The 25671-nt window shown below is 48.9% G+C and overlaps 1 protein-coding gene across 8 annotated transcripts in view; it reads left to right on the top strand.

Annotated features, from left to right (window-relative positions):
* Nucleotides 1–25671, top strand: part of LOC140425229 (zinc finger protein 385D-like) — a 1050252-nt gene that overhangs the window by 555787 nt on the left and 468794 nt on the right. For 7 of the 8 annotated variants that reach the window (XM_072509298.1, XM_072509303.1, XM_072509300.1 and 4 more), the window contains one exon: nucleotides 14498–14640. In XM_072509298.1, coding sequence (XP_072365399.1) covers nucleotides 14498–14640 — 143 coding nt within the window. Of the gene's footprint in view, nucleotides 1–14160; nucleotides 14354–14497; nucleotides 14641–25671 lie in introns of those variants that run through there. The other variant, XM_072509304.1, reaches the window with a different exon arrangement.

The following is a 25671-nucleotide window of genomic DNA, read 5'->3' as shown; positions in this document are numbered from 1 at the left end:
AACTCTTCACTGTGGACATCAAACTTCAATGGAAGGCAATTCACAGGTGACCTGCCAATTAAGCTGTTGCTGACAAAAACAGGAAGCCAGATGGTTCTTATGGATCACTTTCAATCTCCTCCTCAGGTGGAGGTGGCAGTGATGGTGGCACCTGCTTCTTTTCTTTTTCAGCCTTTGCATTGCGTTCCTCTTCTGAATAATATTCATCTTCTGATAGGTTTACCAGGCTCTCATTCGATAATACTGAGAAAAAGTATTGGAGAAATTTGAGGGACTCAAATCTCCAGGAGTTTATGATGTAATCTAGCGGTTCTGCAGAGATAGTGGATGTAGTGCTGTGATATTCCAAAATTTCTTAGATTCGAGAACGGTCCCGATGGATTGGAAATTAATGGCCAGGATTCTCCGAGCCTCCGTGCCAAAATCGCGCTCGGGCGCGGGGGCGAAAATGACAGCTCAGACCCGCGATCGGCTCCGATGCCGGGACACGATTCTCCACGGACCGGAGAATCGGCGGCATCAGCGTGCACACGATCGACGGGGCGCCGGTCGGGGGCCATTGAAAGAAGCCCCCGCAGTGATTCTCCGCAGTTGACCGGCCGAGTTCTCGCCGAGTTCCGCCAGCGTGGTTCCACACGGCGGGAGCTCGGACCCGCGGCCACGCTAGCCTTCCTGGTGGGGGGTGGGGGGGAATCAGACTCCGGGCGGGCCTCCACAGCGGGTGCGCGATCCGGAGGGGCCTACCTTCTTTTGCGCCGGCCCGCTGTCTGGCTCCGCCATGCATGGACCTGCGGCCGGAAGTGCAGGACCCCATATCGGCAGCAGGAGCTGCCCGGCGCACGCCGGGGGCGCTGCTATCCCTCTTGAAATCGGAGAATCACTCCGGCCAATAAGCGCCACACCATATTCAGCAAAGTCGCGAGAGACAAAACTGGGAACTACAGACCAGTTAGCTTGACATCAGTGGTTACGAAAATGCCGGAATCTTTTATTAAGCAAGACTCAACAATGCACTTAAAAATGCAATGGCTGAATATTCTAACCCATCACCGCGCTCCCGCGCTCCGCCCCCCCCCCCCCCACCCCCCCACTCCCCACCTCCCACCTCCCTGCTGTTATATCTGAGCGTGGAAAGGTACATAAAATAAAACCCCTGATCTGTCACCGATGTTAGGCAGCCCGTCCATGCTTGGGCCTATTGAGACCCTTAAGAGCGTCATCCTGCCTCTGCTCATATAATGACCGGGATTCTCCGAGCCCCGTGCCGGGAAGAATCGGCGGCAATTGTGCCAGCACGGTTGCCGCGGCGCCGGTTGGGGCCGTTGAAATAGGCCACGGCGGCGATTCTCCGCAGGCGACCTGCCGAACACCCGTCAGCGTGGTTTACATCTGTTACCACACCCGTCGGGAGCTCGGACCCGCGACCGTGGTGAACGTCCTGGTGGGAGGCGGGGGAATCGGATTCCGGGGGGGGGGGGGCCTCAGCAGTGGCCAAGCCTGCGATCGGGGGCCACCGATCGGTGGGCCATCGCAATCTGGGGGGTCCTACCTTCCTCAGCGTGGGCCTGCTATGTGGCTCCGCCCAAGGATGCGAGGCCCGCACCGAAGTGGGGCCGCCGCGCGTATGCTCGGGCCTGTTTGCGGCTGCCATGCGCATGCACGGCCGAGCGGTCTGGATAGCGGGGCCCCTCCGGCAGCCAGAGCTGTGGGACACACGCCGGGCCCGTGCTAGCCCCCTAAAAAACAAAGAATCACCCCGGACTTTCGAGGAAAAAGTCCGAAGTGATTCTCGCCCGTTTTCCGGCGGGCATGGGGACTTAGTCCCCGAAAGGGAGAATCCCGGCCAATATGTGCAACAGAGACGGCAGAAGGAAGGTGGGAAACTTTGGCAGCTTTCATTCACCAGGCTGTTGGTGGACAGGAAGCTGGATAACTCATTTGAGAGTCCAACGTATCCATCGGTGCCCTCCCCGCCTCCCCATCAAGATCTTACCCCCTCAAGGTTCCCCCCCAGCCTCTAACACCCATAACAGGGCAAAGCACAGCTGTAGCCTGTCTGACCGAAAATCTTCTCATAGTATAGAGTCATTCTGCAGTTTGTTTTTTTGGAGAAGCATTTCGCTCCCCTTGAAGTTTCTCGGCTCTATGGTTTCACTGTTGCTGTATCCCTGCTTTTATCCCTTTGAACTTGGTTTTTAAATTGAATTTCACACCCCATTGACATTTACGAGCCTCTGAGGTTTCATTGTTGCAGTATGCCGTCTCTTATCTTGTACTTGATCGTTTACATTGAACTTCACATCCCGTTGTCTTTTACAAGCTACTTGATTGACAGCTGAAGGCTATCTCAAAGGAGGGTTTAGCTTTGTTTGCTTTTATTGTACATCACGGCCCATGAACTCTGAATCCATAGAATCCCTACAGTGTAGACTAGGGGTTGGTTTAGCACAGTGGGCTAAACTGCTGACTTGTAATGCAGAACAAGGCCAGCAGTGCGGGTTCAATTCCTGTACCGGCCTCCCCGAAAATTTGGCGACTAGGGGCTTTCACAGTAACTTCATTGAAGCCTACTTGTGACAATAAGTGATTATTATTATTAGAAAGAGGTAATTTCATTTCATTTCATTCAGCCCATCGAGTCTGCACCAACCCGACCAAGAACACCCTACCTCAGCCCACTCCCCCACTTTATCCCTGTAATCCCACCTAATCTGTACATCTTTAGACACTAACGAGCAATTTAACACGTCAAATCCACCGAACCTGCTCATCTTTGGGCTGTGCTTATTTTGAGCAAGTGTTCAGTCTGACCACATTTTCTACAATGGATTTTTCTCTACTCTGAATTGCTTCTGAGAAAGAACAGGTGCTCTGAGTTCATTTTGTTCATGGCGTATTTGTTTAAAATCTGAAGTGTTTCCCAGAAAGAACAGGTGCTCCGTCTGGCAACAATTTTTTTTAAACTGGATCTTTTCCAACCTCTGATGTCTGAATAACATGCCTGCACTGGAGGTACTTTCCCACCACAGATGTAGCTGGCACAACTCAGACATTAAAGTGCAAGGGTTCCTCAATGAGGACCTTCTCGCAGCCACTGTTGAATCCTCTGGATTGACGTGCTGACCACGCCAGGGGGATCGGAGGCCTTTGTAGTAGTCAGGGACATGGTTAGCCAATACTGAGGATGCAGTGGCGTAGTGATATTGTCTTTGGACCAGTAATCCAGAGGCACAGAGTCATGCTCTGGGGACCCAGGTTCGAATCCTGACATGGCAGATGGTAAATCTGAATTCAGTTTTTGAAAATCTGGAATTAAAAGTCTAAAGTTGACCATGAAACCATTGTTGATTGTTGTAAAAACCCATCTGGTTCACTAATGTCCTTTAGGGAAGGAAACCTGTTGTCCTTACCTGGTCTGGCCTACATGTGGCTCCAGATAAACAGCAATGTGATTGACTCTTAAATGCCTTCGGGATGGGCAATAAATTCTGGCCCATCCAGCAATGCCCACACCCCATGAAAGAATTTTAAAAAGCTCTGGCACTTCCTCCTGGCACCCTTGTTGGCACTGTCAGGATGCTGGGCACTGCCAGGTTGATACTGCCAAGGGGTGGAGTCTAAAGAGGGAGGCCTGAGATTGGAGTATCCAGTGCCCCTTGATGGGGGAACTTCAATGCTGTACCTGTCCAACAACTGGGCCTGGATTTTCTGGATGGTGAGCACTTGGCACCCACCAATCTGAGAGGTGGCGTGTAGCCCATCTGCGCAGCCCCGAAAGGCCCACTACTATTTTATGCTCCATTGAGCCTTGATTGGCAGCAGGTGGGACTTCAATCCATCCTTGGAAGGAAATCCCGCCTTGGAGAGCTGCCGGCCAATCAGATTGATTGACAGCTCTCCAGCCCATCCAGGCACAGTGCTGTAGTGGCCAGAAGAGATATTGCAGTGCTGTGCTTCAGCCGAAGTCCTTGGACCACATTTCATGTAAGTGCTGATGTCCCAGCGGCGGGAAAGTATGGAATGTCCCGGACGCTCTGGAGGGGGGTGATCTCAGTTTCAGGGGGTAGGCCGGAAAAGGGAGGTCTGGACCTCCCAGCTCCCAGAGGAGAGAGTGCTCCAAATCTGAAGGGCTTCCAGATTGAGTCACCCCCTCCTGGCTTCCTGCCCAAGGCGAAGATTTCTAACTTCATCTGTTTCCCACCTTGCTCTGACCAGCACAAGCCAGCCTAAAAATTGAGACTGGGCAGGAAAAGGTTCTTAAATGGCTATTGAGTAGTTACTTAAGGACCTTAATAGGGGCAAAGGCAGGTTCCCCCACCATGAAATTGCACCTGGGTGAGGGCGGGGCGGGGGTATCCCGGACAGAAATTTCATCCATGGAATTTTATGCTTCCCCCCGTCACCCCACACCCACTTCACAACCTGTGCTGGGAAATGCAAAATTCTGACCCTGATCCTGCTCACATTTGATGTGCTCCTCATTGTGGTGTTGGGTGCTCTGGTGCACAGATGAGTTCAGCTGCCACCAGGAACAATTCGAACACTTGCCGGAATCGCCGCCAGTTTTCGCGGAGATCGCCGTGGCACTGGAGCGGCTGCGGAACCGGGAGCTCTATCATTTTGCCTGGGCACTGCTGGTTGTCTGTGTACACTGAGGTATGCCGGCAGGTATCGATCCACTCCTGTACCATGTGGTGTTGGGTGCTCTGGTGCACAGATGAGCCAACACAGTTGTATGTGGTACAACTCTATTTTATTTTAACTCTTGTATACAGTTCGTTCTGGATACTCTGCACGTGCTGTCTCCCTGAGTGTGTCGTGTAGCAGGCCTGTCCTTGTCCTTGTCTCCAGCTAATACTGACCACCAGGTGTCGTGTTTGTGCTTTTATATCTTTCTGTAATTGGTTGTGGTGTTGTGTGTTCTGATTTGTCTGTTGGTGTGTCTATCATGATGTGTGTGTTTGAATATCATGACACTCATCATGTGCTAACCCAACTACCTGCTTCGGGAACCTCGCCAAATTGTTGTTTGTGAAATGATGGCAGGTGCACATGATTCAAGAGGTGGTGGTCAGTCAGAATGCCAGATTTCCTGCGAGGGCCCCTTCGCCCCCTCCAGTACAAGTTTCTGCATGATGCTTGATCAACCTGTGGGAAATAACAGACATGAATTGGAACTGACAAGGGGACAGGATTCAAAGTCCTCATTGTGGAGCTGATTGTTTTTTCATTTACCGGTGACATCAAGTCAGCATGATTGAGTGTTGTACAATGTAGCTGTGCAATATTTAATCCTGTCACCAGGTATCTGTGAAACACATCTTCCCATCTCCAAGTGCCTCCCCCCCCCACCCCTGCAGCAAGGGGCAGGATTTTCCAGCCCTTCCTGCCGGCAGGGTTTTCCGGTTCTGCCGAAGGCGTTGCCCCACAGTGGGATTCCCAGCAGTGGGGTGCACGAGTCACGCACAGCACTGCAGACATCAGCGGGACCAGAAGATCCCACCAGCTGTCAGGAAACACACAATGATGGAGTCGGAAAATCCTGCCCAAGCCGGTGATGACTGGAGGGCTGCACCTGATGTTCTGCTTCTCCCCGGAATTCTGCACTCTCTGATCGAAGGGAGTTATAAATGTAAGAAATGGATTGTGTGGAGAGGATAGAATGACAACATTTGCGGAAGGTGAAAGTGAGGAATGAGTCTGAGATTGCACTAGGATGAGAGCCAATGTTGGGTGGAAATATGCAGTTTGTAAGAATCAGGTGTGTTAATCTGAAGAGTGCTGTGGAGTGAAAGTAAAGTCAGAGTGATGGTGTTTGCACTTGAATGTGACATGCCACTCACCTTCCCTTCCCTGCTGAAGTCATTAAACCCCTTAGCTCTGTGTACCATGACTGCAAGATCACATTCCTGCTGCTCACTTCTTCTGTGACTTTCAGCACCGCCTGCTTGTTCTCAGAGGCTGAACCCTTCCTCCCATCTACCAGGAATAGCATTTCTCTAAAGGCTATTTAGTGTCCATAGCATTACTTCAAGGGGTGCCGCTGGAAGACTGCCAGTTGGAAGAGGGGGGAGGGTGTTGGGGTGGAAGGAGGAGGTCAACCTTCCCATGTCAAGACTCTGTCATGTTATGCAAACATGTAACCAGTGAACACTCAGAATAGGACACAACCAATGGGCAGTCAGGACACTCAGATGTGGCATCACCACAAGGGGGCATGACATAAACACTATAAAAGGGGTGAGGTACTCACACCCTGCCTCTTTCCACAGACAGATATCTAGAGAGTTAGACAGGGTTGATCAGCAGCATCACACCCCAGCACATGGCTTAGAGCAAGCTGGTACAGTTAGACTGAGTTACTACAGTTAGATTAGCAGAGAGTCAAACTCATTTGAGAACTGCGTTGATAGTTCAATAAACATGTTGAACTAATTTCAGAGTCTGGAGCATCCTATAGTTAAGACTGCATCAAGTAGCAACCTGTATTATCCAAAGTGGCATTACACGACATGATACCAGGAGTGACTGTTCAATCTATTTAGTTCAACTCAGCAAGATCCGTGACAACCAGCTACTAAATACAGGCACAATGGACAAGATTCAGGCCCCTCATCAGCTCAGGACCACCGGCAATCTTAGTGCCAACTGGTGATCATTCAAGCAAAAATTTCAACTATACGTGGAAGGATCTGACCTCAATGGCGCGACCGATGCTCGGAAGATAGCTCTTCTACTCACCACTGCGGGTGACCATGCGATAGAGATCTTCAACTCATCACTTTTCCGAAGGGCAGGGCAAAACAAAGTACCAAACCATCCTGGACAAATTCGACAGCCACTGCGAGGTGGACACCAACGAAATCTTCGAGCGCTACATCTTCAAGCAGAGGATGAAATGTAAAGACAAATCCTTCAACTCCTATCTCACTAACCTTTGACTGCCAGTGCAATCCTGCAACTTCGGTAATATCACTGACTCCATGATCATAGACCAAATTGTTTTTGGAGACCATTCTGATCCTCTGGGAGAGATATTGTTGAAAATCAAGCACATGACCCTGCCAATCGCGATTGAAACGTGTACTGCGCATGAGCACTGTAAAAATCGCTATTCACAGTACAAAAAGGCAGAAAGTAAAAAACAAGCCTCCCACGAGGTGGAGAGTGTTCAGGTCATCTCCTGGGTGCAGCACCTCCACATTGACGAAAGAGGCCATTTCACACGCTCGTCCCAGGGCCCGACGCATGCGCAATGCGATCGGGAACACGAAGCAGCCGAGAACCACACCGTGCATGCGCAACGACGCACTGAGCGTCATGACGCCGATGACATGACGTGTGCGAACTGTGGCACCGCCCATTTTAAAACTCTCCTGCAAGAGGCAAACACTGTTTAAACTGTGGGAAAACAAACCAGAATGCAGCCCTGTGCAGATCTGCACCACCAGTCAGGAGCCAGTGTACCCAATTTCGACAGCAGCGCATTAGAAGTGTTCAACATCGAATGCATGACTCTGATCCAGGCAGTGCGACGGATCCAGATGATGAATACCTGGACAACACTTACCAAGTGGGCATTATCACAAAGTGCGAGCACGCCACACCGGACACATCGCGAGTCCAATCAATCCTGGCCGTGGATTCCGAGGACGAATGGCGAGCAGTGATGAAGGTCAACCACTGCCCCATCCAGTTCAAACTGGACACAGGTGCCTCCGCCAACCTGATTTTGCAGGTGGACTTCAAGAGAATCAAGAAGTCCCCACAATCCTTCGAGCTGCCTGCAAACTCCTGGACTACAATGGAAACGCAATCAAGGCACTGGGGTCCTGCCATCTGCTGGTGTCCAGCTGACACACACAAGCAAGCTTACGCTTCAAAATTGTTAAACCAGATAGGGCGTCCCTGCTAGGTGCGCACGCCTGCAAGCAACTGAATCCCATTCAAAGGGTCTACACCACGACGTTGTCCCATTCGGATCTTCACGCCAGCATCGACGACATCCTAACCCAGTACCCAGATGTATTTAGCAGGATGGGCACACTGCCGTACGAGTACAAGATTCTACTGCGGCCTGATGCCAAGCCAGTGGTCCATGCCCCACGACGTGTCCCTGCTCCACTGAGAGAGCGCCTGAAGACAGAGCTCATGAGTCTACAACAAAAAGGCATCATCTCCAAGGTCACTGAACCAGCCGACTGGGTCAGCTCGATGGTGTGCGTAAAGAAGCCTTCGGGGGACCTACGCATCTGCATTGACCCCAAGGCTCTAAACAAAAACATTATGCGGGAACATTACCCCATCCCGAAGAGGCAAGAAATCACAAGTGAGATGGCACACACGCGCTTCTTCACAAAATTGGACGCATCCCAAGGATTTTGGCAAATCTAACTTGAAGAATCCAGCAGAAGGCTCTGCACCTTCAACACGCCTTTTGGCAGATTTTTCTACAGCCGAATGCCATTTGGCATCATCTCAGCATCAGAGATTTTCCATCGCATCATGGAACAGATGATGGAGGGAATAGAAGGGGTTCATGTCTACGTTGACGATATCATAATCTGGTCCACAACCCCAGAGGAACATGTGTCGTGACTCAAGAAATTATTCCGACACATACATGAATATGGCCGCAAGCTAAACAGGTCCAAGTGCTGTTTTGGGACATCCTCGCTGAAGTTCCTGGGCGATCAGATTTCGCAACACGGTGTGCGCCCGGACACAGACAAAATTAAAGTCATCGAGGCAATGAAAGTCCCCGAGGACAAGAAGGCAGTTCTGCGCTTCCTGGGAATGGTCAATTTCCTTGGCAAGTTCATCCTAAATTTGGCCACACATACCACGGACCGACGCAACCTGGTGAAAAAATCAACCGCCTTTGAGTGGAAGACGGAGCACCGAACAGAGTGGCTGGAGCTGAAAGCCAAGCTCACCACTGCACCCGTCCTTGCATTCTTTGACCCAGACCGAGGGACCAAGATATCCACAGATGTGAGTCAGGATGGCATTGTGGCGGTGTTCTTCAAAGAGACGACACGTCATCCCCGTTACCAGTAGCAGTGTCACGGGCAATGAGACCCACTGAGACCAAATATGCGCAGAATGAGAAGGAGTGTTTAGGTCTTCTCACCATCATCTTCAAATTTCATGAATATGTCTACGGCTTGCCAACATTTACTGTTGAGAGGGATCATAGGCCTCTGGTCCACATCATCCAAAAGGACCTGAACGACATGACGCCTCGTTTGCAGAGAGTTCTGCTCAAACTCCGGAGGTATGATTTCAATTTAGTGTGCACAACTGGAAAGGAGCTCATCGTCGCCGATGCATTGTCCCGCTCCGTGAACTCACCCAGTGAACCACTGGAGATCATCCAGCACATTGAATTGCAGGTACAACTGTGTGCGGCAACAGATGAGAAGATCGTTCTCATCCGAGAAGAGACGGCCAAAGACCCCCTGTTGCAGCTAGTCATCCACAACCTCAGCAATGGCTGGCAGAAAGGGCAATGCCCTCAATTCTACAACGTCAAGGACGACCTGACGCTGATCGACGGCATCCTGCTCAAGCTGGACAGGATAGTCATCCCACTACGTCTCCAGAGCATGGTGCTGCGGCAGATTCATGAGGGACACCTGGGCGTAGAAAAGTGCAGACGCAGGGCCCAGCACGCTGTCTACTGGCCCGGCATCAACCAGGACATCACGGACATGGTCCTGAACTGCGAAACCTGTCAGAGGTTCCAACCAGCGCAGAGCAAGGAGACACTCCAACCACATGACCTAGAGACCTCTCTGTGGTCCAAGGTCGGCATTGACCTATTCCACGCGAATGGTCGTGACTATATCTTAATCATCGATTACTTTTCAAACTATCCTGAAGCTGCCAGACCTCACCTCACGGACCGTCATCAAAGCGTGTAAAGAGAGATTCTCACGGCATGGCATCCTGAACATTGTCATGAGCTACAATGGCCCGTGCTTCCACAGTCGAAAATGGTCCACGTTTGCCAAGAGCTACAATTTCAGACATGTCACCTCCAGTCCGCACTATCCGCAGTCCAATGGCAAAGTGAAAAAAGGGGTGCACATTGTTAAGCAGTTCATCGACAAGGCCTCGGACTTCCAACGTACACTTTGCACTACTTGCATACCGGGCGACTCCCTTGTCCACTGGCATGTCGCCAGCTCAACTGCTGATGAACAGTGACCTGCGGACGACGCTTCCAGCCATACACCTACCCAACCTTGATCCCCTCCCGGTGCTGCAGAAGACGCAGCAGCTTCATGACAGCCAGAAGCAGGGCTATGACGCGCATGCCACTGATCTGGACGTGCTATCCCCGGCAGACACAGTTAGGATCAAGATACCGGATGGTGGGTGGTCTGCTCCGGCTGTCGTTGTTCGACAGGCCGCGCCCAGAGTCTGTGTCATACGTATGGCTGATGGTTCCATTGTGCGAAGGAATCGAAGGGCACTGCGAAAAGTTGCTTGCCCACAACCACTTTCCCCTCCATTTCCAACATGTCAAATGTCCACCTTCAGACACCTCGAACCACGAGGCCACCAGTCGTGCCTCCCACTCGCCTGTCAAGACACCGTCATCCCCTCCACCACCTCTCCGGCGGTCGACGAGGATCAGACGCAAGCCTCAGGGATTGGTCTTTTGAGCATTTGTTTTGTTTGTTCTGTTCTGTATTCCTCAGTGAGTCACATTAGACAGACACATTCACATGTGCATTCATCAAAAATAAAAAAGGGGTATATGTCATGATATGCAAACAATGAACACTCAGAATAGGACACAACCAATGGGCAGACAGGACACTCAGAGGTGGCATCACCACAAGGATGAGCCACTCACACCCTGTCTCTTTCCACACACAGACATCTAGAGAGTTAGATAGGGTTGATCAGCAGCATCACACCCCAGCAAGTGGCTTAGAGCAAGCTGGTGCAGTTAGACTGAGTTACTACAGTTAGATTAGCAGAGAGTCGAACTCATTTGAGAACTGTGTTAAGAGTTCAATAAACACGTTGAACTAATTTCAGAGTCTGGAGCATCCTATAGTTAAGACTGCATCTAGGTAGCAGCCTGTGTATTCCGAAGCAGCATAACACAACAGACTCTATCAGAGATGCACCTTTCTCTGTTCTGACAACTGCTGAATGGATCAAATCTGGGGCGGGATTCTCCAACCCCCCGCCGGGTCGGAGAATTGCCGGGGGCGGGCGTGAATCCCGCCCCCGCCGGTTGCCGAATTCTCCGGCACCGGATATTCGGCGGGGGTAGGAATCGCGGCGCGCCGGTTGGCGGCCCCCCCCCCCGGCGATTCACCGGCCCGCGATGGGCCGAAGTCCCGCTGCTGGAATGCCTGTCCCGCCGGCGAGAATCAAACCACCTCTCTTACCGGCGGAACAAGGCAGCGCAGGCAGGCTCCGGGGTCCTGGGGTGGGCGCGGGGCGATCTGGCCCCGGGGGGTGCCCCACGGTGGCCTGGCCCGCGATCGGGGCCCGGCGATCGGCGGGCGGGCCTGTGCCGTGGGGGCACTCTTTTCCTTCCGCCTTCTCCATGGTCTCCACTATGGCAGAGGCGGAAGAGACCCCCTCCACTGCGCATGCGCGGGGATGCCGTGAGCGGCCGCTGACGCTCCCGCGCATGCGCCGCACGGCAAAGTCATTTCCGCGCCAGCTGGCAGGGCACCAAAGGCCTTTCCCGCCAGCCGGCGGGGCAGAAATCGGTCCGGCGCGGGCCTAGCCCCTCAAGGTGAGGGCTCGGCCCCTCAAGATGTGGAGAATTCCGCACCTTTGGGGCGGCGCGATGCCGGACTGATTCGCGCCGTTTTTGGCGCCGGTCGGCGGACATCGCGCCGATTGCGGAGAATCCCGCCCCTGATCTTTAACTTGGGTCCTGTGAATTATTAACAGCTAGGAGTAAATTATGATCATATCCACCTTTTCTGTTGATCATGAGACCTGGTTGCTGGGTGTTAATATCACAGCTGAGGTAAAAAGAAAAGGTCACTGCAGCGTCCCTTCCACTATCTTTTATCTTTTTAATCTGCTTGCTGCCTCCCATGCTGTGAGTGAGTCCTAAGGTTATAATTCTGCCCCAGGCCTCAGTAATTCAAACTATATCTGGTTCCTTGCAACCTATTATTACCTCTTTTTCCCCTGTTTTATTCAGGACACTTTGTGCACTGCTGTACAGTCAGTTCACCTCATTTTTAATAGACATTCTTCTCACTTCACTTTTGACCATCTTTTTCTACTGGAATCTTCTTTTCCAAAGTCATTGTTGGAGAGGAAAAGTTAGTCAGAGAAATCAGCTTTCTTTTAGGAATGTTAGCAGTAAAAAAAAGAATAGAACAGATGATTCACAGAAGATATAAGAGAAGCTTTGACAAATAACCAGAAGGAACATATGCTGGAGGAGCCGGGAAACAATTGTTATTTTGTGCACATTCCCAGAGCATTGAAAAGGAAACTGTGCTCTTGGCTCTTGGCACAAGTAATTCTCAGCTGAAGTACTCCCTACCAAGAAAGCCTATGAAGACAAAACAATTGCAGAGCATGCCTTTTCCGTTTACTTGGATCAAAAGCGACCCCATGGAAAACTGTCATGTTGAGTCTCCTGGCCATGAAAGATTTACTCAGTGTACTCAGATCAAGAATGCATTTAGCCTGTCCCTCGTTGATCTTCACTGATCTGAGAAACAACCCTGGAAAAGGAAAATCAGAAGCTGGCTCACCTTGCTGTGTTCTCTCTCACACACCTTTTAGAAACTGCATATTGACTAGTTTTACCAGAAGCAGTACTGTAGGGATACAGAAGGTACAGCTGATATCTGTTGATATTACAGATAATTTCATTGACCAAAAGCCTCACAAGTTTAACAGGAATTTTAACCGTTGATATATTAATGCAAAAAAACATGTTTAATATTGCAAACAATTCAAACATGGCAATGTTATTTCCAGAGGGAAGTGAGTGACCCGGGAGGGGTGGGCGGGGGGTGAGAACAATACCCTTTGACCTGCAGCATTTTGGTTTAAATCCAGCTCAGGCTTATGGATCAAAATCTGTTCACAATTCCAGCTGGAAGGATTCTCAGTGAAAGGGAATTGGGCAGCCTCAACACAATTGCCAGTAGACATGAATACACAGCACCAAACCGCCAATAATTCAACAATGGACGTTTAATTGGCAGTTTTATTCAGAGAGGCCACAAGAATGTGTGTGTGAGATGGGAATGTGATTCTGGTACAGCAGGGTTCCTGATGTTTAGGCAGGTTGCTGGGCAGAAGAGTCTTTGCTTTACTTCATATCCAAATTTTCTGACATTTGACCTTAATGCTTGAGGTTTAATGCCCGCACTTTGTGCCCAAAGCAGAACAAACAGGCCATTGGTAACATTCATATTTCTAAAAAAAAAGAATGCCTTCTCTTCCCTTTGCTCCACATAAATGTACTGCCAACCAGTACTCAATTAGCTACCTGCCTGAACACCCATCAAACCTGTTTTGACCAATGTATTTTCTGGTTGAACAGCAACTGTAGTGATTTTGAATGCAGTTATACTGTTACGAGAAGCCTTATATTCTATTTATACTAAACAGAATCACCAGAAGGGGGGGGGGAAATGAAGTCTGCTGGCCAAATTGTGGTCGCACATCTGAGCCATGTGTTGTGGTATAAAATATTCCCATCACATTTCAGTTTTAATATCTCTTGGAAAGCAACCAGCGGCTTTTACAGTCCAGTGCATACATCCCAGAAATGGAAGTTGTTAACTTACAGCTATTTTTTTTCTTTCAAACCATTCCTTTGACTCGGTTAGTTTTCAATTAATATTAAAAGAACTTTAACTTGGAAAATAATTGAAATCGCAGTGTTACTTAGGTCTGTAACCATTTTATATTCTTGGCAACTGACGGAGGGTACTGCTGTGCCTTGTGGCAAGAAGCAAACAATTTTACAGGTTTGCAGTGGTATGTAAACACACTGCTGCTCATCAGTATGTATTGTGATTTCCTGCTCATTTGCATATTTTTCCCACAGAATGTAAAAGCCCATTTCAATTGGATGATCAGAGACTTGCAATCGCTCCTACTTTCAGGTTTGAGCACACCCCAGGGCAGTGAGCAGCCTGTGTAGCTTTATCAGCAGAGATCAGCTTGTCTGTCAGTATACCTCGAATGAATTACGCTCCTCTGAGCACAACCATCCAAAATATTTTATTTTCTTCTGGTCCATGGATTAATCAGCAATGGACATCTGTCCGCACTATTATTCATTCTCTGGTGCTGTTGATAACGGCAGTGAGATTATCGTGGTGCACTTTTTGAAGTAGGTAGCTGGAACAGTTCTTCAGCTACCCCCCACCCCCCACTCCCAGTTTTGGCTGCTGTCTTTAGTCTGATGCGGAATGCAAAAACAACACAACACAAGTGAATGCTGAAATAAATATTGACTTATTTCTCCTCTTTACAGGCGGCACATGCCAAAGCAATGCGCTTCCTGCCTTAATACGGCCGCCAGTCCCAGCTATGCAGCCGGCCTTGGATGTTAAACCATTTCTTCCATTCCCACTGGACTCTGCTGCTGCGGTCAGCCTATTCCCCAATTTTAATGTGGTGAGTTCTTTGTTACAATTCTCTATTGTGGATCGGAGCCTAACTTTGACTGGGGCTGTGAAAATGTTCCAGTGCCAACTTTAATATTCCCGAAAGAGAAAGCAATGGTGCCAGTGCATGATGAGTTCTTCAGAATATGTCCAATGTGAAGGATTTTATGCTCTTAGACTGTTTATAATTCAACTCTGTGATAACGCTGCATCTTAGTTAGCTTGAGTGTAAGCTCCATTTGGTACGGCAGTGGCTACTGCAAAACCTGTTTTCAGCCATTTCCGAGAATTTGGGTATAGCACATAAAGCATTGTCAATTTGTATATGAAACAACTTTTGGGGTTTTTACTGAAAACTATTCTCTACTGAGTAAATTGTATTGAAATCTCAATGTGTATCATGCACAAACATCTCATAAACAAACAATAGTGTATTGTGCTTTGAGGTATTGAGTGCAAAATATATTTTGCAGATTGTAAAACAAGCACATGCTTTGTAATATATTGCAGCTGTGAGACGAGATTTGTCGCTCTTTACTACTAAAACAAGGAAGAGAATTATCAATATATTGACATATTATCTGTCAATATTGCTGAAGCATATTTGAACCAACTGGGAATAGCATATTTTAGATCTGGTAATGTGTAATGAGACATGCTGATTGAATAACAACATGGTAAAGGATTCTCTAGATAAGAATGATCATAGCATGATAGAATTTCACATTGAGTTGAGGGTGAGAAATTGGGCCTGAAACTAGTGTCTTATACTTAAATAAACACAAGGGTCCAAAGACAGAGTTGAAGAAAGTGAAATGGGAAAATAGATTAAAAGATAAGGCAGTAAAGAAGTGACTCTCCAGAAAAATACATTACATTGCGAAAGAGAGACTTTAGGAGAAGGATGTTCTATCTGTAGCTAACTAAGGAAGTTAAGAGTGGTATCAAATTGAAAGAAATTATGTTGTAATGTTGTAATGATTAGCGGTAGGCCAGAAATTGGGACTATTTTAGAAACCAGAAAGAAATAGCTTTAAAAAAAAAGGATAGAGGGAGTAATTGAAGTATGAGAAAAAAAACTGGCAAGGAATTAAAATTAAATAGACAATAAAAGCTTCTACATGTAAATAAAATAGGGAAGGATTAGCAAAAGTGAGCATTGGTCCCAAAGGGTGAGACTAGGGAATTAATAATGGGGAAGGAGGAAATAGCAGAGACTTTGAACACATATTTTGTTTGTCTTCACAGTTGAAGACATGAGAAGATCCCAAGACTCTGCAAAGAGATATAGACAGGTCAAGTGAGTGGATTAAGATTGGGTAGATGGAGAGTGATGTGGAGAAATGTGAGGATTTCCGCTTTGGCAGGCGGAACAGAGGAGCAGAATGCTACTGAAATGTCGCCTGCAGAGGGATCTGGGGTCCTTGAACATGAAGCACAAGATGTTAGCATGCAGGCACAGCAAGTTATTAGGAAGGCAAATGGAATGTTTGCCTGTATTGGAAAGGAGATGGCGTATAAGGGTAGAATTTTACAGCCCCATTATGGAGCGGTAAAATGTGGTGAGCTGTTCAAATGTCCATTGACTTCAGCCAGTGTAAAATCGCACCCTAAAAGTGGGAAGCCTTCAACTGAACTGAGAATAGTGAAAGCACATCTATATTTATGTGTAGTTTTTTCTCCTTACTTAAGGCAGAACATATTTATATTGGAAGCAGTTCAGAGAAGGTTCATTCAGGTTGTCTTTTGAGAAAGGTTGAGCAAATTGGGCCTATACACATTGAAATTTAGAAGAATGAGAGGTGATCTGATTGAAGCATATATGATTCTGAGGGGACTTGACAGGGTCGATGCTGAGAGGATGGTTCCTCTAGTGGGGGAATCTAGAACTAGGTGTTCAAAAATAAAGGGTCTCCCTTATGAGGAGGAGATGAGGAGGAATTTCTTCTCTCAGAGTGACAATAGGTTTTGGAATTAGCTTCTACAGAAAACAGTGGAGACTGAGGTATTAAATATATTCAATGTAGTGTTAAGGAGACTTTTGATTGACAAGGGCGTCACGAGTTATGTGGGCCAGCAAGAAAATTGCGTTAAGACCACAATGAGATCAGCCATGGATATATTGAATGGTGGAGCATGCTATGGGCTGATGGGTCTACTCCTTCTCCTATTTCGAATGATCTTATGCTCTTATGTTCTTACAATAGTTCCACCACATCATTCTTTGGCATATTATCAACACCTGAATTTTGTGGGAAAAATAATGGTGAGGCTATTAGCGCACACTGTTGTTAAAATGTGAATCAAAAAGTAACTTCCAGAGAATGTACATGGGCAAGTTAACATTGAAAGTTGTTGTTTGGGAGCTTTGTGTTAATAGTGCCTTGCCAAGAAGTTCGGCAGTGAAAAACATGGAAAAGTGTGAGGTTGCAGCACTTGTGTTATACATACCCACCTACCTCACCTGTTAAAGCTAGGACTTGTTCATTCCAGTGTAAGTAATTTTTAATGGTTTGTTAAGTTGTGATTGCTTCCAATAAATCTCATTGGCCATGAAGATAACTCTTACAAATATGCCATCTTTTAATTTCAGATTTCAATTATTGTTAGAGATTTGTTTTTAAATTTAGAGTACCCAATTGATTTTTTCCAATTAAGTGATAATTTAGCGTGGTCAATCCACCCAACCTGCACATCTTTGGGTTGTGGGGTGAAACCCACGAAGACACTGGGAGAATGTGCAATCTCCACACAGACAGTGACCCAGGTCCAGTATCGAACCTGGGACCTCAGCGCCGTGAGGCAGCAGTGCTATCCATTGCGCCACAGTGCTACCCTGATTGTTAGAGATTTTGACAAATAAAAACTTGAATAATTCCACAAAGTGGGCAGCACGGTAGCACAGTGGTTCGCACAGTTGCTTCACAGCTCCAGGGTCCCAGGTTCTATTCCCGGCTTGGGTCACTGTCTGTGCGGAGTCTGCACATTCTCCCTGTGTCTGCGTGAGTTTCCTCCGGGTGCTCCGGTTTCCTCCCACAGTCCCAAGATGTGCAGGCTAAGTGAATTGGCCATGATAAATTGCCCTTAGTGACAATTAAACGTTAGGTGGTGTTGCTGAGTTACGGGGATAGGGTGGAGGTGTGGGCTTGGGTAGGGTGCTCTTTCGAACGGCCGGTGCAGACCTGATGGGCTGAATGGCCTCCTTCTGCACTGTAAATTCTATGATTTCTATGATAAAAGTTCTAATATTGTCTTTCAACTTACCCTCTTAATCCCATCTTTCTTTCATTCACTCAATTAATTTCACCATGTCTACACAATTTAACAATGGATTAACTCTTCGAACTTACACGTCCTTGTATGGACACTGTGCTGCTCATTAATCAGTTTTCAATTTGGAAGGAACTGTAAACAAACATTTGCATTTATTTATTTTTAAATTTAGACTACCAAATTCTTTTTTTTTCCAATTAAGGGGCAAATTAGCGTGGCCAATCCACCTAGCCTGCACATCTGAGGGTAGTCGGGGTGAGACCCATGCAAACACAGGGAGAATGTGCAAACTCCACACGGCCAGTGACCCGGGGATGGGATCGAACCTGGGTCCTCACTGCCGTGAAGCAGCAGTGCTAACCACTGTGTCACCATGTAGAGGTTTGGATGACCTCAAGTGTATGCAAGATAGAATGCTGGAGTAGGTTGGAATAATTAATGCTACAGGTAGCAAAAGGGGTTCAGTAGCAGGCATGGGCTGTCAGGCAGTGTTACACAGATGTAAATAAGTGGGCTTCGTGATGGCAGGTATGTGCAATTGGAAGCTCATCTTGTGGTTAAATATGACACCAAGATTGCAAACAGTCTGGTTCAGCCTTGAACAGTTCACAGAATCATAGAATCCCTACAGTGCAGAAGGAGGCCATTTGGCCCATCGAGTCTGCACCAACCCTCTGAAAGAGCACTCTACTTAGGCCCATTCCCCTGCAACCCATAACCCTACCTAACGTTTGGACACTAAGGGACAATTTAGTATGGCCAATCAACCTAATCTGCACAGCTTTGGACCGTGGGAATAAACTGGAGGACCCGAAGGAAACCCGCGCAGACACAGGAGAGAGTGCAAACTCCACACAGTCACCCAAAGCCAAAATTGAACCCAGGTCCCTGCTGCTGTGAGGCAGCATTGCTAACCACTGTGCCACTGTGCCATTACAGGAGAAGGGATGGCGTGAAGAGCAAGGTAACAGCGTTCTGAGTGGGCATGAAAGGTAACTGGTGGGAATCTGTGGTCTGACAGCCGCGTTTTCCTGCGCGGCCTGCCCTCGCCAGCAGCGAGAGGCATCAGTCAACAATGGGTGAAGGCACCTGCCTGCTCTAAATACTAAACTCCTCCTCCCACTGCCCACCCCCCACCCCTCCCCCCCTCCACCCCCACCCTTCCTCACTCTGACTGGCCCTGGTGAATCCAGCACACTTGCTCTAGGGAGTCCATTGTCAATTCTCTGCCTGGGCCTCCCGTCATACTGGCAGTGGCCACTGCTTATGGTGGTGCCTCCAATGTTGGAGAGCTTGATTGATTGGCAGATCTCAGGGAGTGGGTAATTTTGCTGCAAATGGCAAGGAACCCGACTCTGACCAGGTATGTGCCTGTGTGATACCAAGTAGCGTTAGGGGGGGTGACTGGAATTTTTATGGTAGGGTTGCTACCAGTACTCCAGCTGCGGATGGAGCCTTTTCTCTGTAATACACCGCAGCACCACAACTCTGCGATATTTGCGCTCATGTAATTAAACCATTTGAGCATGCCCAATTTTAATTGCCCCACCATTGGTGCCCATTTACACCGTACTTTCAGCTGGATTGACCCTAAGCTGTGGAAATCCCTTCCCAAACCTCTCTGACTCCCCACATCTCTTTCGTCCATTAAGATTTTCCTTGAAACATAAAGCAAAATCTTATGGATACTGGAAATCTGAAATCAAAACAAAAGATGCTGGAAATGCTCAGCAGTCTGGCAGTATCGAAAGATAGAGAAAGTGAATCAACGATTCAAGGTTACGATCACTCCTTAAAACCCATCTCTTTGACCAAGGTTTTATTTATCTGCTCTAATATTTCCGGTGGGTCAGGCTGGGTCTAACCCGGGTCTCAGAGGCGAATGAATGGTTTTCAATCCTGCACCCTTAGTCTTGTAATATTTTTGGACTGTCGTCAGCCAAAGAAATGGAAACTATGAATGAAATATTTAGTCCGGACTTCATGGGACAGCAATTATGAATGCTGCCAATATCTACTGACTGAGTGAGTAAATGGAAGGTCTACATTAAGATTTTTCTTTAGATGTGTGATTTAGAATAGCTTGTGGAATATTTATAACCTTCGAGCACAGGCGCTTTTTTAAAAGAGAAAAGCTGGAATCTCAACTGCAAACTCAGCAGAGGTGGGTGTTGGGCGGTGCGGTGGGAGGTGTAAGTGGGAAGGGTACAGGTAAATGTCCTGTTCTCTGGAAGCAGGTGCATTGCTAAAGTCTTTTAAGGAGCTTGAGTACCACTATTCTAACTGGATTTACCTTTTCAATACATGGAAATTGGGAGTTTGGGGCCTGCGGAATTTTGGCAGGTAAAAGACGGCACAAAGGGCCAGCTCCATGAGGTAAGCGGTAAAGCACAACTACAGTACTGCTTCAAAGCAAATAACTGCGGATGCTGGAATCTGAAACCAAAAGAGAAAATACTGGAAAATCTCAGCAGGTCTGGCAGCATCTGCAGGCAGAGAAAAGAGCTGACGTTTCGAGTCCAGATGACCCTTTGTCAAAGCCCTGCTTGTTGGTCAAGCGGGGGTACAGGAGGATTTTTTAATGGTCAACAACTTCCCTTCCTCCAGCTCCTCAGTTGCTGACCTCCATTTCAATCTCTCCCCATCGTGATCTTCTTCTACAATCCTCCCACTTCCCCACAAAGCACAATCTCTCTCCCTATTAAACACACAATTTATCCCCTGGACCATCATTATCATATTGCTGTTTGTGAGAGATTGTTGTGCGCAATATCGAATCATAGAATCATAGAATTTACAGTGCAGAAGGAGGCCATTCGGCCCATCGAGTCTGCACCGGCTCTTGGAAAGAGCACCCTACCCAAGCCCACACCACCCTATCCCCATAACCCAGTAACCCCACTCAACCAACACTAAGGGCAATTCTGGACACTAAGGGCAATTTATCATGGCCAATCCACCTAACCTGCACATCTTTGGACTGTGGGAGGAAACCGGAGCACCCGGAGGAAACCGGAGCACACACGGGGAGAACGTGCAGACTCCACACAGACAGTGACCCAGCCGGGAATCGAACCTGGGACCCTAGAGCTGTGAAACAATTGTGCTAACCACTGCGATACCGTGCTGAGTGAGCTGATATGAATTGAGAGCACCGTGTACAATGGCTTCTGTGTCTCTAGCTAGGGAGAGGAGAAATCATACAGAGGTATTTCTATTGATTGTTATTCATGCTTTTTCCTATAAGCTACTTATGTGAGACAATGGGGTATTATTGACTCTGGTTGATAGTGCAAAATGGATAATGTCAATTCAGTCTCCAGTTAAATGTCTCTCCTGGTAGAAATGAAATTCAAGAGAGAAATACAATGGGTGGCTGAATGGGAATCATCCAATTATACTATCTCCCAAAATCAGAATTATTCACAATTGGATGAGCAGCAGTCTTGGCTTTGATACCTGATCAAGTTCTCTATTGGCGTTCAGGTAAATTTGCTGATGCGGAGTGGTCTATGAATGGAACGCATATTGGATATTCTGGTACGAAGGTCAATGTGCGCAGTTCATGCACTGCACAATTTTCCAGCCATTTAATTAAATGGACAGGAGATTGCACAAACTGTGAATTAGATGCGTCAACCTCTGGTTCCGAATTTCCAATATACACCCCTATTGTGCGAAGCTCTGCTTCAGGACAAATAAAGCATAAAACCGACCCTTTGCTGTACAATATGGACAGCAGGCACTTGGTTAAAGTGAGTGATTGACAGTTAGGAATTACACTGCAGCATGAATCACAGTTCACAGGTAAGGAAGGGGGAAGCTGCATAGAATAAATTCAGAGTGACCACCTTCATCCTTCACCTTTTCAGCAAGCTGCCTGGAGACTTCATTATGTTAACAAGTCAAAGAAGAAAGCACCTTGTTATTTTTTCCCCAGTTACAGATGTGTTTTTTGATTTGAACGCTCGGATTACTGAGAGTTTCATTGCATCTGTGGTGAATGTATTCACCATAGTATAAGCTGTTAGCACAGGTATCTCCTTACAGGTATTGTACTGGAACCTGGTGGGCTCTGCCTCCCCTCGGACAGTATATAGACCGGCCGCCCGGGGGCAGCGCTCATTTGTACAGCAGACACAGGCAGGCAAGTTCTTGGTTAATAAAGCCTATGTTCACTCACTCTCATCGTCTTGCAGTGAATTAATGGTACATCAATTTATTAACCAAAGACATCACTATGGGAGCCGCTCTAAAGCCTGATAAACTGGAACTCGATGCACGAGCAGCAGAAGCTAAGGAAATCTTCTCCCACTGGCTCCGCTGTTTTGAGGCCTACCTCGACTCCTCTGAAATGCCTCCCTTCGACGCCCTCAAGCTGCGCCTCCTCCACGCCCGGGTGAGCCACCGAATAGCGGGTATGATTCAGGACGCCACATACGAAGCGGCGGGTGCGATCCTAAAGAGGCAGTTCGTGAAGTCCGTGGATGAAGTGTTCACGCGCCACCTCCTCACTACCCGCCGTCAATGCGCCGGGGAATCACTGGACGAGTACCTAGAGAACCTGACGCTACTCGCCCGCAACTGCAACTGCAAGGACGTGACGGCCGATGAGCACATGAAGTTGATGATCCGGGACACCTACGTGGCTGGGGTACGGTCTAACTACATCCGGCAACGGCGGCTGGAAAACAGGGCCACTGACCTACAGGACACGGTAAAACTAGCCACCTCGTTGGAGGTGGCCTACCAGAGCCTCAGCGCGCTCCCCGCAGACCCAGCGAACCCCTCGTGGGCACCACCGACACGGCCATCACCAGACCCAACTACGTCTCAGGCCTGTGCCGCGTGGTTGCACGTGCAGCCTGGGGGAACGTCGTGCTACTTCTGCGGGCAGGGCCAACACCCCCAGCAACGTTGCTCAGCCCGCACCGCGACATGCAGCGACTGTGGCAAAAAGGGACATTATACCAGAGTCTGTCTGGCCCGATCCAAAGCCGCGAAGTCGAAAGCTCACCAGGCCCGATCCACGGACTCACAGACCCACAGACCCCACAAGGTGGCTGCGTGCCTGCCGGTACCAGCCCCTCCAGATGCGTCACCCGCCTCTGCAGCTCGTGGTGGGCACCATCTTTAACTGAGCCCGACACGTGCGACCCGTGGGGGCAGCCATATTGGCCGCCATCTTCAACACTAGCCGACATGTGCGACCGATTGGGCGGCCATCTTGGTCGCCATCTTCGACTCAGCCCTACACGGGCGACCCGTGGAGGCCGCCATCTTGTGACCTTGATACCTCAGACCACGCAGATTACCTGCAGCCCAGCGCAGTAACCCTCGACCAGTCACGGCCAAAGCATCTGAGGAATTCGATGATGGCCGTCCGGGTCAATAGGCAAGAGATCCCTTGACTTTTTGACTCCGGGAGCACAGAGAGCTTCGTCCACCCCAACACGGTAAGGCGCTGCTGTCTCCACATCTACCCCGCATCCCAGACAATCTCCCTCGCCTCCGGATCCCACTCGGTACAGAATTGGGGGGTAATGTGTCGAGAACCTCGCGATACAGGGCGCTGAGTATGCCCAATTTAAACTGTATGTCCTCCCTCACTTCTGCGCACCCGTACTGCTTAGACTCGACTTCCAATGCAGTCACCGAAGCCTGACGCTAAAGTTCGGCGGACTCCTACCACCCCTCACTGTATGCAGCCTCGCGACCCTTAAGGTTCTCCCCCCCCCCTTCACTCTTTGTGAACCTCACCCCCAACTGTAAGCCATCGCCACCACAGTTCACAAAACATGATTTTTATCAAGTCGGAGGTCCAGCGACTCTTGAGAGAGTGGATCATCGAGGCCAGCAACAGCCCCTGGAGAGCACAAGTGGTGGTCGTCCGGACCGGGGGAAAGAATCGGATGGTTGTGGACTATGATGTGTTGGGTGTTCTGGATCACATACAGGTCACCAACACTTGAAGTAGTGCAACACTATTTTTTTAAATAGGTCAACTATTTAAACATACTTGAACTGTGGGTAAATACGATACCAGCTTTAACTAAAGGCCTTTGCCTTGTCCTAACCAGTTGATGCACTCAGCACATGGTGAATGTCTGTGTTGCAGGCTGTGAGCTCTGTCCTCCTAGCTAGCTGCTACTCGAATGAGCGGGAACTCTGATGTCCCTGTCTTTATAGTGCGTGTGCTCTCACTGGTGGTTGGCTGCGGTGTTGTGTATGTTGATTAGTCCCACTGTTTGTCCATCAGTGTGTATCTGCACCATGATATACTGGTGTATATTATAACATCCTCCCTTTTATATTAAAAAATGTGCCTGCCTGACAATAGTGTGTGGTGAATGTTCCTGACTACGTATGTGCGAAATATTTACAGGACTATGTACATAAAGCTAAGCTATTTACATGGGAAGGTGCCTGGTGCAGAAAAAAACAGTGTGACACACAAATAACGAGATGAACACTATATACAAACCACTTGAACGATTAAACGGAAGAACAGAACAGACCAGAGAGTCCATTAGTGCAAAGTTCACAAATTAAGTCTCTGAGGTGGGTGACGAATTCTGGTTGACCGCCTCAAGGGTGGGTCAGGAGCCACCAGCTGAGGAGCGGGCTGGACTGCGTCAGAGTGAGGAGGATGCAGAGTGATCGGAATCTCTGGTCAGGGACAACAGGAGGGTGTGGCACTGGCGGAGGATCACGTAGTGAGCGCAGAACGAGATGAAGGGCACGCCGATTACGGCGGCGAATGGAACCATCCGGTAGACGAATCAGGAGCGAGCGGGGAGCCACGTGCCGAAGAACCACAGCAGTTGCAGACCAGCCACCATCCGGAAGATGGATGCGGACGTTGTCATCTGGAGCCAGAGCAGGGAGATCAGCTGCACGGGCGTCATGAGCCGCCTTGTGCTGTGCACGAGACAGTTGCATTCGTTGAAGGACCGGAACGTGGTTGAGGTCTGGGATGTGAATGGATGGCACCGTCGTCCTCAGGGTGCGACCCATGAGCAGCTGGGCTGGTGACAGGCCAGTGGACAGTGGGGCTGAGTGATGCGCCAGCAGGGCGAGGTAGAAGTTGGATCCCGCATCAGCAGCCTTGCAGAGGAGCCGTTTGACTATGTGGACGCCCTTCTCCGCTTTGCCATTGGATTGGGGCTACAGGGGACTGGATGTCACATGCACAAAGTTGTACCTCCTGGCAAAGTTGGACCATTCCTGGCTTGTGAAGCAGGGGCCATTGTCCGGCATCACAGTGAGTGGGATGCCGTGACGAGCAAAGGTATCCTTACAGGCAGGGATGACTGCAGACGATGTGATGTCGTGCATTTTGAAAAAAAGTATACAATCAGAACATAGTCCCTGCCCAGCGCATGGAACAGGTGATGCAGACCTTGGACCAAGCGGACGTGACCAACTCATGGGGCTGTAGGGTCTCACGTGGTTGGGCCGGCTGGAACCGCTGACAGGTGGGGCAGTTGAGCACTGTGTTGGCGATATCGTCATTGATGCCGGGCCAGTACACTGCCTCTCGGGCCTGTCGGCGGCACTTCTCCACGCCAAGATGGCCCTCGTGTAGCTGTTCCAAGACGAGCTGGCGCATGCTGTGCGGGATAACAATGCGGTCCACCTTCAGGAGGACACCATCGACTACCGCCAGATCGTCTCTGATGTTGTAGAACTGCGGGCATTGGCCCTTGAGCCACCCGTCTATTAGGTGGTGCATGACATGCTGTAGCAGGGGGTCAGCCGCAGTCTT

Source organism: Scyliorhinus torazame, chromosome 6, assembly GCF_047496885.1.
Source record: "Scyliorhinus torazame isolate Kashiwa2021f chromosome 6, sScyTor2.1, whole genome shotgun sequence".
Classification (NCBI taxonomy): Eukaryota; Metazoa; Chordata; class Chondrichthyes; order Carcharhiniformes; family Scyliorhinidae; genus Scyliorhinus; species Scyliorhinus torazame.
The sequence above is the reverse complement of the archived record's forward strand: the minus strand, read 5'-3'. Positions and strand labels throughout refer to the sequence as shown.